The following is a 13,842-nucleotide window of genomic DNA, read 5'->3' as shown; positions in this document are numbered from 1 at the left end:
TTGTAGTAGAACTACAAAACACAAAGGATATCCTAAAAGCATATCACCTACAAAGACAGATCACCTATCAAGAAATGACAATTAGACTAAGCATACTTCAAAATATGCAGTGCACATAGTATATGCCTACACTGTCCCAGGTACTAAGAACGTAATATGAACAAGACAGACTCAGCCCCTATCCTGCAGAGCCCACAGTATATCAGGCACAACAGATGCAGAGAGAGCAATTACTGTGTGATGAACAGTCTTGGTTGGAGGGCAAAAGAACTGCCAAGAAAATCATACAGGTAGAACTGTGAACTATTAAGATTTTCCCATCAATGCTGGAAGAGCCCATGTGTTTACCAAGGTGGGGTGGGCTTTTCTCTCCAAGGGACTCTGGGAACAGCAATGGCTATGTTCACACATCCTTCCTTAGGACAGAAGGAGACAGAACAGATGTTCTAAGACTGGTGGCTTCTTCTCTAGGACCCCTGAGGGAAAGGGAGAGGGCATGCTCCTCCTCAAAGCCTTCATCAAGGTCCTGGACTGTGTCCCTGCAGCCATAGGCCAAGTAGCAGCATACAGGGCCCTGGGGTCAGCAGCGGTTACACTGAGAGAGGAGGGCTATGCCAATATAAGGCCATAAAGTGCCAGTGCTGGAGAGGGGTACCCTGAAGCATGGAGTGCTGCCTTTGAGCACCAAGATCAAGTACCAAGCTGGGATAGGGCTGAGGAACCACGCAGAAGCTCTGCTCCCCACCTCTAATACACATACGCAAGACCTCTCACATGTTCCACGCTGGGGAGCTCCCCAAAAGGTCCTGGAAGTTCAGAGCTGAGAAAGGACCGTGGCTTCAATCTTGGACTCTGTCTAGGCTGGGTGCTGATCTTCTGCACCACCAACACCTCTCTGCCCTTGTTCCATTCCAAAGCACCCTGCAGTGCAGGCCTTCCTCCATTAGAGTGTCAGGAAGCTGTCTCTCTACTACGTAGGGGGCCGGGACTATGTCCTCTTCAGCCTTATCTTCCCAGCGCCTGGGCAGGTTAGCTCTATCAGGTAATTATTCACTTAGGGGTGGGGTTCTGGTGAGAGGGGTGAAGAATTTGGCAGGAGGGAGTGTGGGGAACAGAACACAGTAGCGGAAGACTGGGTAGGGGTGAAAAGTTCTTTGGAGAAGGCTGGAAAGACGGTGAGAAAGTGGAGAGAGGGTGTGGAGGAAGGCGAGCAAAGGCCAGGGGAAGGGAAGTTGCTCAGGGTCTGAGGGAGGGGCCCACCAACCGCCCTCGCAGCCCTCACCTTGTCCCATTAGCGGACTGGGGGCGAGGCGCTGGCCAGCCGCGGCCAACTGCCAGGTCCCGCCCCCTGCGGCCTCGGGTCCCACCCTTCTTGGGATTTAGTCCTGGCAGTCCCGGCGGCCCCGTAGCTGCCGCTTCCGCCTTCGCCAGGTGAGGGTCCTGGGAAGCAGGGAAGCCCGGGGCTGGGGTTGGCGGACCTGGCGGAGCAGCGGTCCCTGGGGTGCGTCCGCGGTGCTGAGCCTACCCACCTCCTTTCCCCTCTCCGGCCCTTCCTTCCCCGTTCCTTCCCTTCCGCGGCCGCATTTCCTCCTGCCCCCCGCTCTCTGGCTTTCCTCTTGTCATCTTGCAAGCTGTCCAGTCTCCCAGAGTCGTGGACTTTTTCCTCCCCACCTCCTGCTCGTGCCTAATTCCTAACCCACCTCTGGGTTCCCATCTGGGCCCAGCCTGGGGTCCTCTGTTTCCTCGGGGTTAACTAAGTGGGAGGGGCGGGGGAAGGAATACAGGTGTGTATAAGGAAGAATTTGTGCAGGCAGCCAACACCCACAGCACCCAGAGCCTTATTTTTTAAAGGTTGGTGGAGTTAGCTTAAAGCTAAGGTTGACCGAGTGACTCAGGTGAGTAGGCAGGGCTCTGTACTGGAGGCTGAACTCAGGTGGTTGTGGAAGGGACTGTGCACCTGGCAGCCTAGGTGGCTCTGAAGGCAGTACCTGAGCTTAGATCACAAATGCCGGATATGATTTCAAATGTTGTTGCTTTATGTGTAGAAGAGGCAATGACCTGAATGACTGACTGGTCTGAGGGGGCAGTATGCCTGCAGAACTCAGGTGTAAGTGGACACGGTCCCTTATGTCTTGTGTGTTGTGTGTGTTTATGTGGACCTTGGTGTCTCAGATGTGTGGGGTGGTGTATCTGGAAGGCAGTGAATTGCCCTGTCTCAAGTACACGTATGAGAGGCTGGTGTGTGGCAGTAAGCCTGGGTGTTTTATGGCAGCATACTGGAACATCTCAGATGTGAGAAGACACTTATCTGGGTGCCTCAGGCATCTTTTGCAGCATATCGGAGGTCTCATTGTGTGTGTGTGTGTGTGTTTCAGTGTATCTGGGTGTGGGAGGCAGTGTGCCGTGATGTGTGTGCACACACGTGTATATGTACTTGCATGTCTGAGGTGTGGTGTGGTTAGTATATCTGGGCATCTCTGGTGTGTATATGGTAGGTCAAAATGTCTCATGTGTATATAGGTATCTCAGGTGTATATGAGTGAGTGTGCAGTATCTGCAGTGCAGTCCACAGGTCTGAAAGGGCAGTGTCTCTGGGTGTCCTTGTCCTAGGGGTACAGGGGCACTGTGCCATAGTATCTCAAGAGTGAGCAGGGCAACATACCTGTAGTCTGCAGTGCTCAAATCTCAGGTGTGAGGAGGGCAGGTTTCTCAGTGGTGAGGGGGGTAGAGGACCTCAGTCTCAGGTATGAAGCGTATTCTTCCTGGGGTTTGTGTGAGTGGCAGGATACCTGGCTGACTCTGACGTGTCCCTCCTTCTTTACCTGTTTCTGATGGGTTGAGGGTGGAGCTGGTGACCATGTCTCTGGTGTCTGAATGTCTCAGGTGCCTACCCTGGGAGAGTGTGCCATCCCTAGGAGTTCCTTTCCCAGATATGCTCCCAGAGGCAGGCTCCCTGTGGCTGCTGAGGCTACTCCGGGACATCCAGCTGGCCCAGTTTTACCGACCCATCCTTGAGGAGCTGAATGTTACTCGGCCGGAGCATTTCGACTTTGTAAGACCTGAGGACCTGGACAGCATTGGCATGGGCCGGCCTGGTGAGGGACCCTTGCCCTGAGTCCCTACCTAATCTTTGCTTCCCTAACCTGTTAGTTGCTACCTGCACCACCCCCCCACACACACACACTAGCCCTCTTCTTGCTTGTAAATCTCTTGCATCACACCCGTACTAGCCCAGCCCTTATTCTGGTTTCCCCCAGCCCAGCGCAGACTGGCTGAAGCTCTGAAGAGGCACTGTTCCAGGCACAAGCCTAAGAACTGGGTCTACAAGGTCTGTGTTTTGGGGTGAGGGTAGAGGCTTAAAGGACCAGCTTAGGCTTGGAAATGGGGTGGGCTGAGTGGCAGGGAGGGGTATACAGGGCTCTGTACACCTGATTTCCCATCTGTTTCAGATCCTTGGGGGGTTTGCCCCTGAGCAGAAGGAGACCACACCACCCTCAGACAGCCCTCCATCCCTCCGTGAGCCAGAGGGGGGACTCAAGTGTCTGATTCCAGATGGTGCTGTGTGCAGAGGGGAGCTGCTGGGCTCTGGTTGCTTTGGTGTGGTGCACCGAGGGGTGTGGACACTGCCCAGCGGTCAGAGTGTGAGTATGGAGGGAGCCTACTTCATTCTGGGTACCTGGGTCGGCTGACCTCTCTGTTCTGCTGCCCTCTCTGCTCTGGCCCTGGCGTAGCTGTCCCCTAGGGTACCTGATTGTAGCTCCCCCCCCCAACCCCAGGTCCCAGTGGCTGTCAAGTCCCTCCGGGTGGCTCCTGAAGGCCCCGTGGGCACAGAGTTGGGGGACTTCCTGCGAGAGGTGTCCGTCATGATGAACTTGGAGCACCCACACTTGCTTCGTCTGCACGGACTCGTACTGGGCCAGCCTCTGCAGATGGTGAGAGCAAACCCGCACTCTGGTTCCCAGGAAAGCCGCTGGGCTTAAGTGCGACAGGAGAGTGGGAGGCCAGCGTCCTGTGGGGCCAGACAACAGCTCACGCAGCGCTGTTCTCCCGCAGGTGATGGAGCTGGCACCGCTGGGCTCCCTGCACGCGCGCCTGACGGCTCCGGCCCCAACACCCCCGCTGCCCGTGGCCTTGCTCTGCCTCTTCCTGAAGCAGTTGGCGGGGGCCATGGCGTACCTCGGGGCCCGCGGGCTAGTGCACCGGGACCTCGCTACGCGCAACCTATTGCTGGTGTCACCGCGCATGATCAAGGTCGCCGACTTCGGGCTGGTGCGGCCACTGGGCGGTGCCCGGGGCCGCTACGTCATGGGCGGGCCCCGCCCCATCCCCTATGCCTGGTGAGGGGCGGCTGGTGGGGGTTGGTCTGGGATCCGCTGAAGGGTGCGGATCCGGAGGGCAGTACCTAGCAAAGGGGGAGTGCGGTGGGAACTGGTCTTAACAGGGAGGCTGGGCCCAAAGGAGTTGGCCGGTCTGGAAGGCCTTGGAAAGGAGGACTTTTGAGGACGATGGGAGCACAGGGGTCACGCTCAGTGGTCGGTGGAAGCTCCGAGGGGCACAGATCCAGCCCCCTTCAGCATCACTTCCGCAGGTGTGCTCCAGAAAGCCTGCGCCAGGGGACCTTCTCTTCTGCCTCAGACGTGTGGATGTTTGGGGTGACGCTGTGGGAGATGTTCTCTAGGGGTGAGGAGCCCTGGGCGGGCGTCCCGCCATACCTCATCCTGCAGCGGCTAGAGAAGGACCAGGCCCGGCTGCCTAGGCCTCCTCTCTGCTCCAGGGCCCTCTACACGCTCGCCTTGCGCTGCTGGGCTCCCCACCCTGCTGACCGCCCTAGCTTCTCCTACCTGGAAGGGCTGCTCCAAGAGGTGGGAACCCTTGCCTCCCGTTATACTCAGTCCTCCTTCCCTCCATTCTCTCTCCCGGGTTCCATGCACAAGACTAACAAATACTTCTGGGCTGGGTGGGGTCTGTGACCACTCTGAACAGAACAGGTTCAGTCCATAACGTAGGGCGCTAAGAACCCTGGCCAGGCAGCTTGGGGCTACATAGATACAGGCCGAAGGGCTGGGGCTAGGGCTGGGCCAGAGAAGGGGGAGCACAAAGCAGAGAGCTGTAAGTTGCAGTGGGTGTTTGCCAGGCAGAGGAAAGGTTCAGCGTGGGAGGGGGAAGTACAAGCAACTAAGGCAGTGGAAGGTGCAGGGGCTGCCCCAGGGAGGGATGTGTAAGGCATGATTAATAACGAGAGCTAACATATAGAGCACTTGATCTGTTAAGATACTGTACTAAGTGCCTTACGTGTGTCCTTATCCATGTTCACTCATTAAATCCTCACAACAAGCTAATGAGGTCATTGTTATCCCGATTTTACAGATGGGGCAGGTAAGGCACTCACAGTTTTAAGTGACTTGCCTAACGTCACACATAAGTGGAGGAGTTGGGATCTGAACCAGTCAATCTGACTTCAGAGCTATTCCCTAGATCACTATAATCTACCGTTAAAGGAGTTTAGTCTTTACTCTGAGGGCACCTGGGAGCCATGGAAAAGTTTTGATTAGGGAAGTTACAAGCCAACTTTACATATTGTATCATTCTGGCTTGGTGCAGGAATGGATTAGAGGGATGATACTGAAGATGGGAAGACCAGGTAGGCAACAATGGCTGTGAAGCCGAAGTGAGATGAAGAGGTCTGGATGAGGGTTGAGACAGTGGGGCTGGAGAGAATGGAAAATTTCCAGAGGTGCGTGGTAGGCAGATGTGATAGGCCTGAGTGTGGAGTAAAAGCAATATACAGGATGACGCACCCCTTGTTCTCTCTAGGTAGAGACAGCACCCCCTCCCCATTGTTGCTTTCTCACCTCTGGGCTATGTCCAGCTTGGCATGGAATCTATGTCTGCCTCCCCCATTGGACTACACTTGGGGGACAGGGGTAGTCCCATCCTGGGCCCAAGACAGAGGACACACTTGATAAGGGTTTGATTGGTGGGTGCATAAACAGAGAAGAGTGCTTTCTTCCCTGCTCCCATGATATTCTTCTGAGTCAGGCCACAAGCCCAGCCACACTTTCCTCCTGTCTCTATAGGCCTGGCCTCCTGAGGGGTGTTGTGTGAGGGATGTCACAGAGCCAGGTGCCTTGAAAATGGAGCCTGGTGATCTCATCACTATCATCGAGAGCAGGTGAGAGCCTCATGTCGCCTACACATCCCCAGTAGGACTCCCTCCCCACCTTCCTGACCCGGTCCGTTTGCTGCTTTTCCCCAGCTCCTTGAACCCTGATCCCCTGCTTCATTTCCTCCTCTCCTCACCTGACCCTGAGAGCTCCACCACAGTCCTGGCCTCCCCACTGGAGCCACCATGGGCCCATGGAGCCCTTTTGTAGTAGAGAGTATATCCTTTCTCCAGGCAGATATAGCTCCATGGCACACAGCTTGTGAGCTGAATGCAACAGAGTCCAGCCCCCACTCCCGTCTTGCTCACATCTCATTCACCAGTGCCTCTTCCCACCCCAGCTCCACAACCTGGAAGGGCCAGAATGGTCGCACATTCAAAGTGGGCACCTTCCCAGCCTCTGCAGTGACACTGGAAGATTTGAGGGCCTCGCCAACCACCCGTCCAACCCACAGAGGCTCCCCTGCCCAGGGAGAACAACGCCGGGGAAGCATAGATGGGTGAGGATCTGAAAGAGTCAGGGACAGACCTGGGCTGGGGGAACCAACTAAGTTCAACAACTGTTCTAGAAGGGAAGCTTGAGGAGGGGCCAGGGTGAAGCTGGAAGGGAGGCTAGACTTGCCTTCCAGCTGGAGCTTCCACTCGGGGTCTCAGTCCGCCCTGGAGCCCCAGAGATTCTTTGGGAGGGGACACTGATATGTGGGGTGGAGCTGGGGTGGAGATTGAACTGGTTCACTCTCCAACAGGGACAGAGCAAAGGCAAAGCTTCGGGAGCTGCCTCCAGCACGGGGTCAGAGAAGGAACGCTGTTCCCCTGCAGAGGATAAAAGGTGGGTGTGGTTGAGGGCAGGGCTCTGAGGGTCTGTGAGGGGATCAAGAACAACCCTCCAATTGTGCTCCCTGCTCTAACTCCATGGCTTTGCTCATGATTTCCCCACAGATGATTTCCTCTCCCATGTCATTCTGCCTGTTGATATCCCAGCTGTACTTCCCCATGAACATTGTCTCCCCACTGCAGACCCTGCACTCTCAGTTCTTTGGGTTCTCATTGCCTAGGCCTAGGTGTCTGTTCTGCACGCCTGTCTTATTGTCCCACTTAACACAAGGACAACCTGAGGACAGCACAGATAGAGAACAGGAAGAACACAGGGTCCAGCATCTAGGCTTCCTCTCAAGTTGTTTCTTTCTCAACCGTGCAGGCATTTCCAAGAGTCTGGAATCCATTCTATCCCTGGGCCCCCACCCCACAGGCGGTGGTTCAAGCCCCCCGGAACTTCGTCATGCCAGAGCTGTGCCCCAGGGACCTCCAGGCCAGCGACCCTGCCCTCCCTTTGCCTCCAGCTCTTCTCAGCCCAGCCAGTCACCCAGAGAGTGGCCTCCTGGGCCCAAAAGAGAACCCCAGCAAAATCACCCCATGGGAACGCCTGGAGCCAGCAAAGCCACCATCCCCTCCGGTGGCCTCTTGTCTGACTCTGAGTTTCAGAGGAGGGTTATGGAGGTGAGGTCTCCCTGAAGTGGCTTGGTGTCCAGAGGGGCTACAGGCTGGGAGGCTGGGGTAGGAACCTAAGTGAGGCTTTGTCCCCTGCAGGTGGAGCTAAGAGTGCACGGAGTCACCCACCAGGAGTGCCAGGTGGCACTAAGAGCCACTGGGGGAGATGTGGTTTCTGCCATACGGAACCTCAAGGTAAAGCCAGACCCTTCTCTTGGGTTCCTACCTCTCCAGCCCCTGCTCTCTGGGAGTCAGCTGCCCTCCCTTCTGCTTCCACAGGTGGACCAGCTCTTCTACTTGAGTAGCCGGTCTAGAACTGACTGCCGGCGCATCTTGGAACATTACCAGTGGGACCTCTCAGCAGCCAGTCGCTATGTCCTGGCCCGGCCCTAAGCTCTGCTCCTTTGGGCATGGACACCAGCATGCACCAAGGGCCTGACCATGTGGGACCAAGCAGAACCAGAGCAAGGTCCTGACAGGCAGACTTTCCCACCTGAGGAGAGCCTGCTATGGGCAAGTACAGGAAGAGCCCAAGGTCAGGCACAGATGAGTATTTCCTCCTACTCTGCCCCTTGGCCTCTGAGGGCTCAAGCTCCCTTGGCTGGGTCATAGAAGGATATAGTCCACCTGCCCACTTTTCCAACCAAGAGGAGGACTTGGAGGAACAGAGTTGCTATACTTCATACCCAATGGAAGCTTCTACTTCTACAGAAAACGATCAACTGGTCATACAGGAACAGACGTCCTGAACTGCCATCAGCTACGATACTGGGCTTTGTGGGAGCAGCCATCTTGGATGACGGAAGCAGCCAAATTGGCTTGGGGCACATGGCCCAAACTGCCTTGGCTTGGGCCGGGGCCATCACGGGTGATGAAAGTTGCTCTCTGGGATGCAAGGACACTTGATCCTGGCAGTACGGATTATTACACAGGCCAGCCCCCACCCAGCCCAGCTGTCATATTTCCCTTTGTTTCTTCCCACACCAACTCTTTCTTCTACCCTCTTCCATTACATACATCTTCCAATGTCCAAAAAGTTACAAAGTTTATATGAATATAACATACAAAGATGCAGCCTCCTTTGTAGGGACAGGGAAGGGAGGGGTGGTTAAGTAAGGCACAGGAAGCTGCAGCAAGCACCGGCTGTGGGCAGGGCCCGAGGGGGAAAGAAAGTTGGCACTGGAGTGTAGGCCCTAGAGCTGATGGTGGGAAAGTGGGGATCCCTCCGAGTGCCATGGTCTGAGGCTGAACTTATTGGCCAAGCTGATGCAGGGAAGGGTGGCCATATCTACCATCTTTGGTGCTGCTTACCCTTCCCCACTCCAGCTCTATTGTAAAACCCCAGAGCCCTGGATTCCAAAAGCCTCATTCAGAGCAGAGGCCCTGGAACAGGGTGGGAGGAAGTGAGTAGGGAAAGTTTGAAAGCCAATATGCCTGTGTGCTGAGGGGCTGCTGGAGGCAGTGGTGCAAGGTAGCAGGGGAAGGGCTCTCATACATACCCTTTTGTGTGGCCGCAGGTGAAGGAGGACAGGGGAGTAGGGAAGGGATGGGGCACCATAGCCCCCAGCCTCTCAGGCACCCCTGTCTGTCCTCTGCAGTGTACATAGCGGAAAGGGGCTGCCTCTGAGGAGGGGCCAGGCCAGGGCAGGTGACCATCTTGAATTCTGGTTGAGGTGATGGTCTCCTCACCCTGAGGCAGTCTCTAACTGGTGATGGCAGAGGGCCCAGCACCTCCTCGCTTCTCGAAGAACATGTAGTCCTGAGGGGAGGGCACTGTCAACAGGAGATCTGGCTGGGCCAGACTGGAACTGCAACCCCCCATAAAGTCTGTCCCTAACCCTCTCCTAGCAGAAGGAACTGCAACCCCCCCCCCCCATAAAGTCTGTCCCTAACCCTCTCCTAACAGGAGGCCAGGAAGTGCATAAAGCCTTCAGTGAGATCAAGAGAGACAGCCAACTCACAATGAGGAATGTGGCTCCCAGCAGTACAGCCTTCACCTTCACGTCCAGATCCACTGGGAACTGCAAGCCGAAGTCGTCTGCATCCGTGAGGGCTTCTCGGAGCAGCCCCCCCCACTGCTTGCTGATGCGGCCCACACTGCGGGACTCATCAGGAGTCTTCACCTGTCAGGAGGGAGAGTGGAAGAAAGGATCCAACTAGGATGGGTGCAACTGCTCTCATCTGTCTCCTATCTCAGTGTCCATCACCATGCATGAACCATGCAGGCTTTACACTTACCGTGTTTACCCGAAAATAAGACCTGGCCGGACCATCCGCTCTAATGTGTCTTTTGGAGCAAAATTTAATATGAGATCCAGTTTTATATTATATAAAACCCGATCTTATATTAAAACGAAACCGATCTTATATTAATTTTTGCTCCATCAGCATTAGAGCTGATGGTCCGGCTAGGTCTTATTTTCAGGGAAACACGGTAATGAATCTTCCCAACAGCCTTGGGTTTCCATGTGACTGACATCTGGGGAACCCCAGTCACCATAGGTCACATTGTGAGTATATAGCAAAAATCAGACTTAGATCTGTTGCTCTTGAAGGGCCATACACGACAACTGAATATCAATGGTGGGAAAAATAGAAGCATGATATCATTCAATCTCCTTAGTGTACGGCTGGTTGCTAGGTTTGTTTTGGTTACCAAAGTCCTTGTCACCCACATTTGGTGTAGCTTGTGCCCTGCACAAAGTAGCTTGGCCAAGAGGGCAAAGGAGGCTGCTAAAATCCTGGCTGTACTCCACCAGCCAACCAGGCTCCTAGAAGACTGCCCAAAGGGGTGCCCCTTCTCTGCAAAGTAGGGAGGGCCCTGTCCAGCACTGCATGCAAGCCTCAGCTAGAGGGGAGCCTTTACTGGGGGCAGAGGGCAGCAGTAAGTAGCCTCTGAGGACCATGATTTCCACTGGCCTCTCTGGGCCTAGCAGCAACAGGCCCTGCCAATGTAGGTGGTAATTCACAGTGATTCCCTGGTTCTTTTTCTATGCTCATTCTCTAGTGGTTAAACTAACACGATTTCCTTCTCTGCCCTTCCCATCCCCTTCCCCCACTGTCCTACAGTTCTGGGGCATTTCCTGCAAACCAGTCTGAAGTTGGGCAGGGCCTCTCAGTCAGCTCTCCCAGTCCCAAAAGTACAGCCCCAAATATGGACCATTCATAATTATGTAAAAGGGAGACTAGCCCCATGAAAACCCCCAAGTCTACACATTCCCATCCAGAAGTCACCAAGTTATCTCTTTCTCAACCAGTTCCCATCACAAAACTTCCCTCCAGCTACTAAGGTGGCTCAATTTTTAAAAGTAACCTTAGGTAGGAGACCTCATCAGATATCTTGGCAAGTCTACTGGATTATACCCATTATTTCTCTCTTATCTGCACAGGTAATTATCCCTTAAAAGAATTCAAAGTGACTGTCTTCTAGAAACAAAGGTGTTTCCCAGGCCTCACCTTGAAATTGTCACCACTTGGGTTCTCCAGGCTCCAGTTTGGTGATAGGAATGCATGGTGAAAAAGATATCACCTGGATTCCAGGTTGGAGGGGCCATTTGGACTTCTAGGTTGGCAGGGCAAGCCACAGGATATTAACAAGTCAAATTTGTGCTTGCTCCAAGTCCTAAACTCACAAACTCATGCACAGCAGCCATAGATCCAGCCCATGGCAGATGAAATAATCCTTCACCCTAAATCCAGCCTGGCCTTAGATTTTTACCTCCTCAACATAGTTTGCAGGTAAAAATTAGCATTGGTCCTCAAAATGAAACCCTCTTTGTCATGGTTTTATAATGCCACGGAGCCATCCTATTTCTGAATGGAGGAACACTGGAAATGTGGTAGGGGTCACGGTGGATTTGGACTGATGCGTTCTGGGTTTTGACCTTAGTATTAGCCGTCCTGCCTCATGGAAGCTGCCATTTTGGTTAATGAAGGTCCCAGGAATCTCTCCTTATTCCTGATACCTCGAAGTTGGTGTCTGTGCCACAGCCACAGGTCCAGCAGGGCCCCACCACTCGCAGGACCGTATGGCGATCAGCGTCCTGGATGGAGAACTTAGGGAGGAAAGGATGCCAGGTCTGTAGCACATGGCCAATGGTGGTGCCGGGTGGAGCTTGTACTTCCATCTGGAGTGGGAAGCAGATAGGGTCACTGCTGAGCCAAGGCACCCTGACCCAAGCTCTCACCGCTACAGCTCTATCACCTGTCCCCCCTCACAAGACCTTCCCTCCCTTTCACTAGACCACCTGTCATCCCCCTCATTAGACCTCCAGTGCCACCTGTTCACTCCCACGCTTCATGCGGGGGCTACTCTGCTCCATCATTGGTCCTCCCCATTATAGCCTGCCCCTTACCCAAACTTTGACCCATCCCTCCCCGCCCACCTCCTGGAGGCCACAGGGGCAGCAGCTGCAGCCACAGTGGAGGGGACGGAGCAGGCGCAGCACCTCTCGATCCCCGGGGTCCACCAGGCGGACACGCAGTGGCCGGCGCGCGCCACAGCACAGACGGGCACAGCAGTTGCTCTCCTCAGCTGCCTGACCCAAGGGCTGTCCGGCCCCAGAGCGCAGTTCATACCGGTTACTTGTCTCCCAGCCTAGGAGCGCTGCCGAGGGGTGACACGCTGAGGCTCAGGTACCAGTACCTGCCCAAGAAACCACTATATCTGCCCCCCTCACGAGGCCCAACCTATTGGTCCTTCCACTCACTTTCCACTCGCTCAGCCTTCTGGTGAATCAAGATCTGATCAATCTGGAAAGAGAGCAGGGGCCACGCCCACCTCAGCTGGCCGGCTTGCAAGCCCTGGTCCCCTTCCCGTCACTCCTCCCTCCTCCTTCCCATTCACCTGAACCAGGAATTCCAGGCCAGAAGGCACCCCAGGCAGTGGCAAAAAAGGGGCAGCAGGGCCCGGGACACCGGGGCCGGGTGAGGGGAAGACAGTGAAGCCGGGCGCTGGGGCAGGCACGTGGGCAGGCACTGGCGCCTGCCCGGGCCCAGGATGCTGCGCAGGGTCCGGGTACCCAGCGGTCACAGGGTAGGGAGGTGGGGGAGAAGGGGCGTAGCCTTTGGGGGGCAAGTAACCTGTGGAGGGACAGGGAGGTAGATAAGAAAGGGTTTCACGGCCTCATCCCTTTACCTCTTAGCCCACAGGCAACCGCGAGGCTGCGGGGAAAATGTGATGGGAAGAGATTGAGAAAGATGGGGCGGGGGAGCAGGGCGGTGGCTGCCTGGGAGGAAGGGAGGGGCCCCACCCAGCCAGTCCGAGCACATTCCCGGAGGATGCATTCGACACCCAGCTCCCAAGTCCGTGGGGGGCATAACGGAGACCCTCGGCTTTGCTCCCACTTACCTGCCATGGGAAAGGGGCGAGGGTTCGCGGGATGTCGGTGTCTGGGAAGCTTAGTTCTAAAAGTGGAGGCAAGCTCGGAGACAGCCAGACAGACACAGAGACAGACACAAAGACGGACAGGCAAACGCGGAGAGGCAGCTGCGCCCGGCGCCGGCCCAGGGTCTCTTGGGCGGCGCCTCTGACTCGGGGAGAAACCGAAAGTGTCAGCGGGCGGGGCGAAGTACCTGGGACCCTGGATTCCCTCAGGGGCCCCAGAACCGCCCCCTCCCTTTGTTCTCCCATTTTCCGCGTAAGCGGCTGTTGGCAGATGGCAGGACAGATGGGCCCGCAGTCAGACCGACGGCCCGACCTCGAGGGAGGTCTCCTGACCCCTCTGCGACCCCCGCTCACCTGAAGCCCTTAGAATAGTTGGGGTGCCCAGCACTCTCGAAGGCTCACAAGAGCTAGTGGAGGCGGGTCCAGGATCCGGCCCCGCCCCTCTACCGTCCAGGTCCCGCCCCCTGGCCTGGGCAGCGCGCCTGCGCAGAAAGGATGCGGGCTCTCCCGCTTGGCCACAGACCTTGCACCGCCGGCTCCTTAGCGTGGTCGATGTCCCCGCCTCTTCCGTTCGGCTGCAGAAGGCTTGAGAGGAAGTTCGCCCGGGGAGGGCAGCCGGCTGAGATCTAGCCCTGCGACCCCCCCCAGATCTGCAGGCGAAGAGTACTCAGTGCCGCTTAGTGGGTAGCGAGGGTAGGCGGTGCGGCGCAGGACCCCAGGCTCCTCCTCCCAAGGGCGGTTCGGGCCTCGCTTACGAGGCGAGGCGGAACACCCTTCACACGCGCTCATTGGCCTGTAGGACAGG

At 55.9% G+C, this 13,842-nt stretch overlaps 2 protein-coding genes across 11 annotated transcripts; one reads left to right on the top strand and one right to left on the bottom strand.

Moving 5' to 3' along the window:
- The first annotated feature begins 1,193 nt into the window (after positions 1-1,193).
- On the top strand, positions 1,194-8,532 carry TNK1 (tyrosine kinase non receptor 1). 4 transcript variants are annotated; one of them, XM_074320494.1, is made up of 13 exons: positions 1,194-1,431; positions 2,931-3,095; positions 3,258-3,328; positions 3,450-3,641; positions 3,777-3,932; positions 4,054-4,337; positions 4,589-4,862; positions 6,078-6,172; positions 6,505-6,663; positions 6,910-6,992; positions 7,362-7,660; positions 7,751-7,846; positions 7,931-8,532. In XM_074320494.1, exons 2-13 carry the CDS (start codon positions 2,933-2,935, stop codon positions 8,042-8,044), a joined length of 1,986 nt encoding a protein of 661 aa, XP_074176595.1. In that variant the 5' UTR covers positions 1,194-1,431; positions 2,931-2,932; the 3' UTR covers positions 8,045-8,532. The 4 variants fall into 4 exon arrangements, with proteins under 4 accessions (XP_074176595.1, XP_074176593.1, XP_074176594.1 ...); XM_074320493.1 differs by lacking the exon at positions 1,194-1,431 and having other exon boundaries at positions 1,448-3,095; positions 7,413-7,660; XM_019745196.2 differs by lacking the exon at positions 1,194-1,431 and having other exon boundaries at positions 1,450-3,095.
- A 147-nt stretch (positions 8,533-8,679) lies between these two features.
- On the bottom strand, positions 8,680-13,772 carry PLSCR3 (phospholipid scramblase 3). Of its 7 annotated transcripts, none has more exons than XM_074320498.1 (8): positions 13,561-13,772; positions 13,002-13,183; positions 12,498-12,733; positions 12,361-12,403; positions 12,037-12,257; positions 11,617-11,778; positions 9,613-9,774; positions 8,680-9,410 (listed from the first exon to the last, which is right to left on the bottom strand). In XM_074320498.1, exons 2-8 carry the CDS (start codon positions 13,006-13,008, stop codon positions 9,354-9,356), a joined length of 888 nt encoding a protein of 295 aa, XP_074176599.1. In that variant the 5' UTR covers positions 13,009-13,183; positions 13,561-13,772; the 3' UTR covers positions 8,680-9,353. The 7 variants fall into 7 exon arrangements, with proteins under 7 accessions (XP_074176599.1, XP_074176598.1, XP_074176597.1 ...); XM_074320497.1 differs by having other exon boundaries at positions 13,002-13,179; XM_074320496.1 differs by lacking the exon at positions 13,561-13,772 and adding an exon at positions 13,392-13,531 and having other exon boundaries at positions 13,002-13,179.
- Positions 13,773-13,842: the final 70 nt, after the last annotated feature.

Source organism: Rhinolophus sinicus, linkage group LG15 (assembly GCF_036562045.2).
Source record: "Rhinolophus sinicus isolate RSC01 linkage group LG15, ASM3656204v1, whole genome shotgun sequence".
NCBI lineage: Eukaryota > Metazoa > Chordata > Mammalia > Chiroptera > Rhinolophidae > Rhinolophus > Rhinolophus sinicus.
This window is presented reverse-complemented; position numbering and strand designations above follow the sequence as displayed.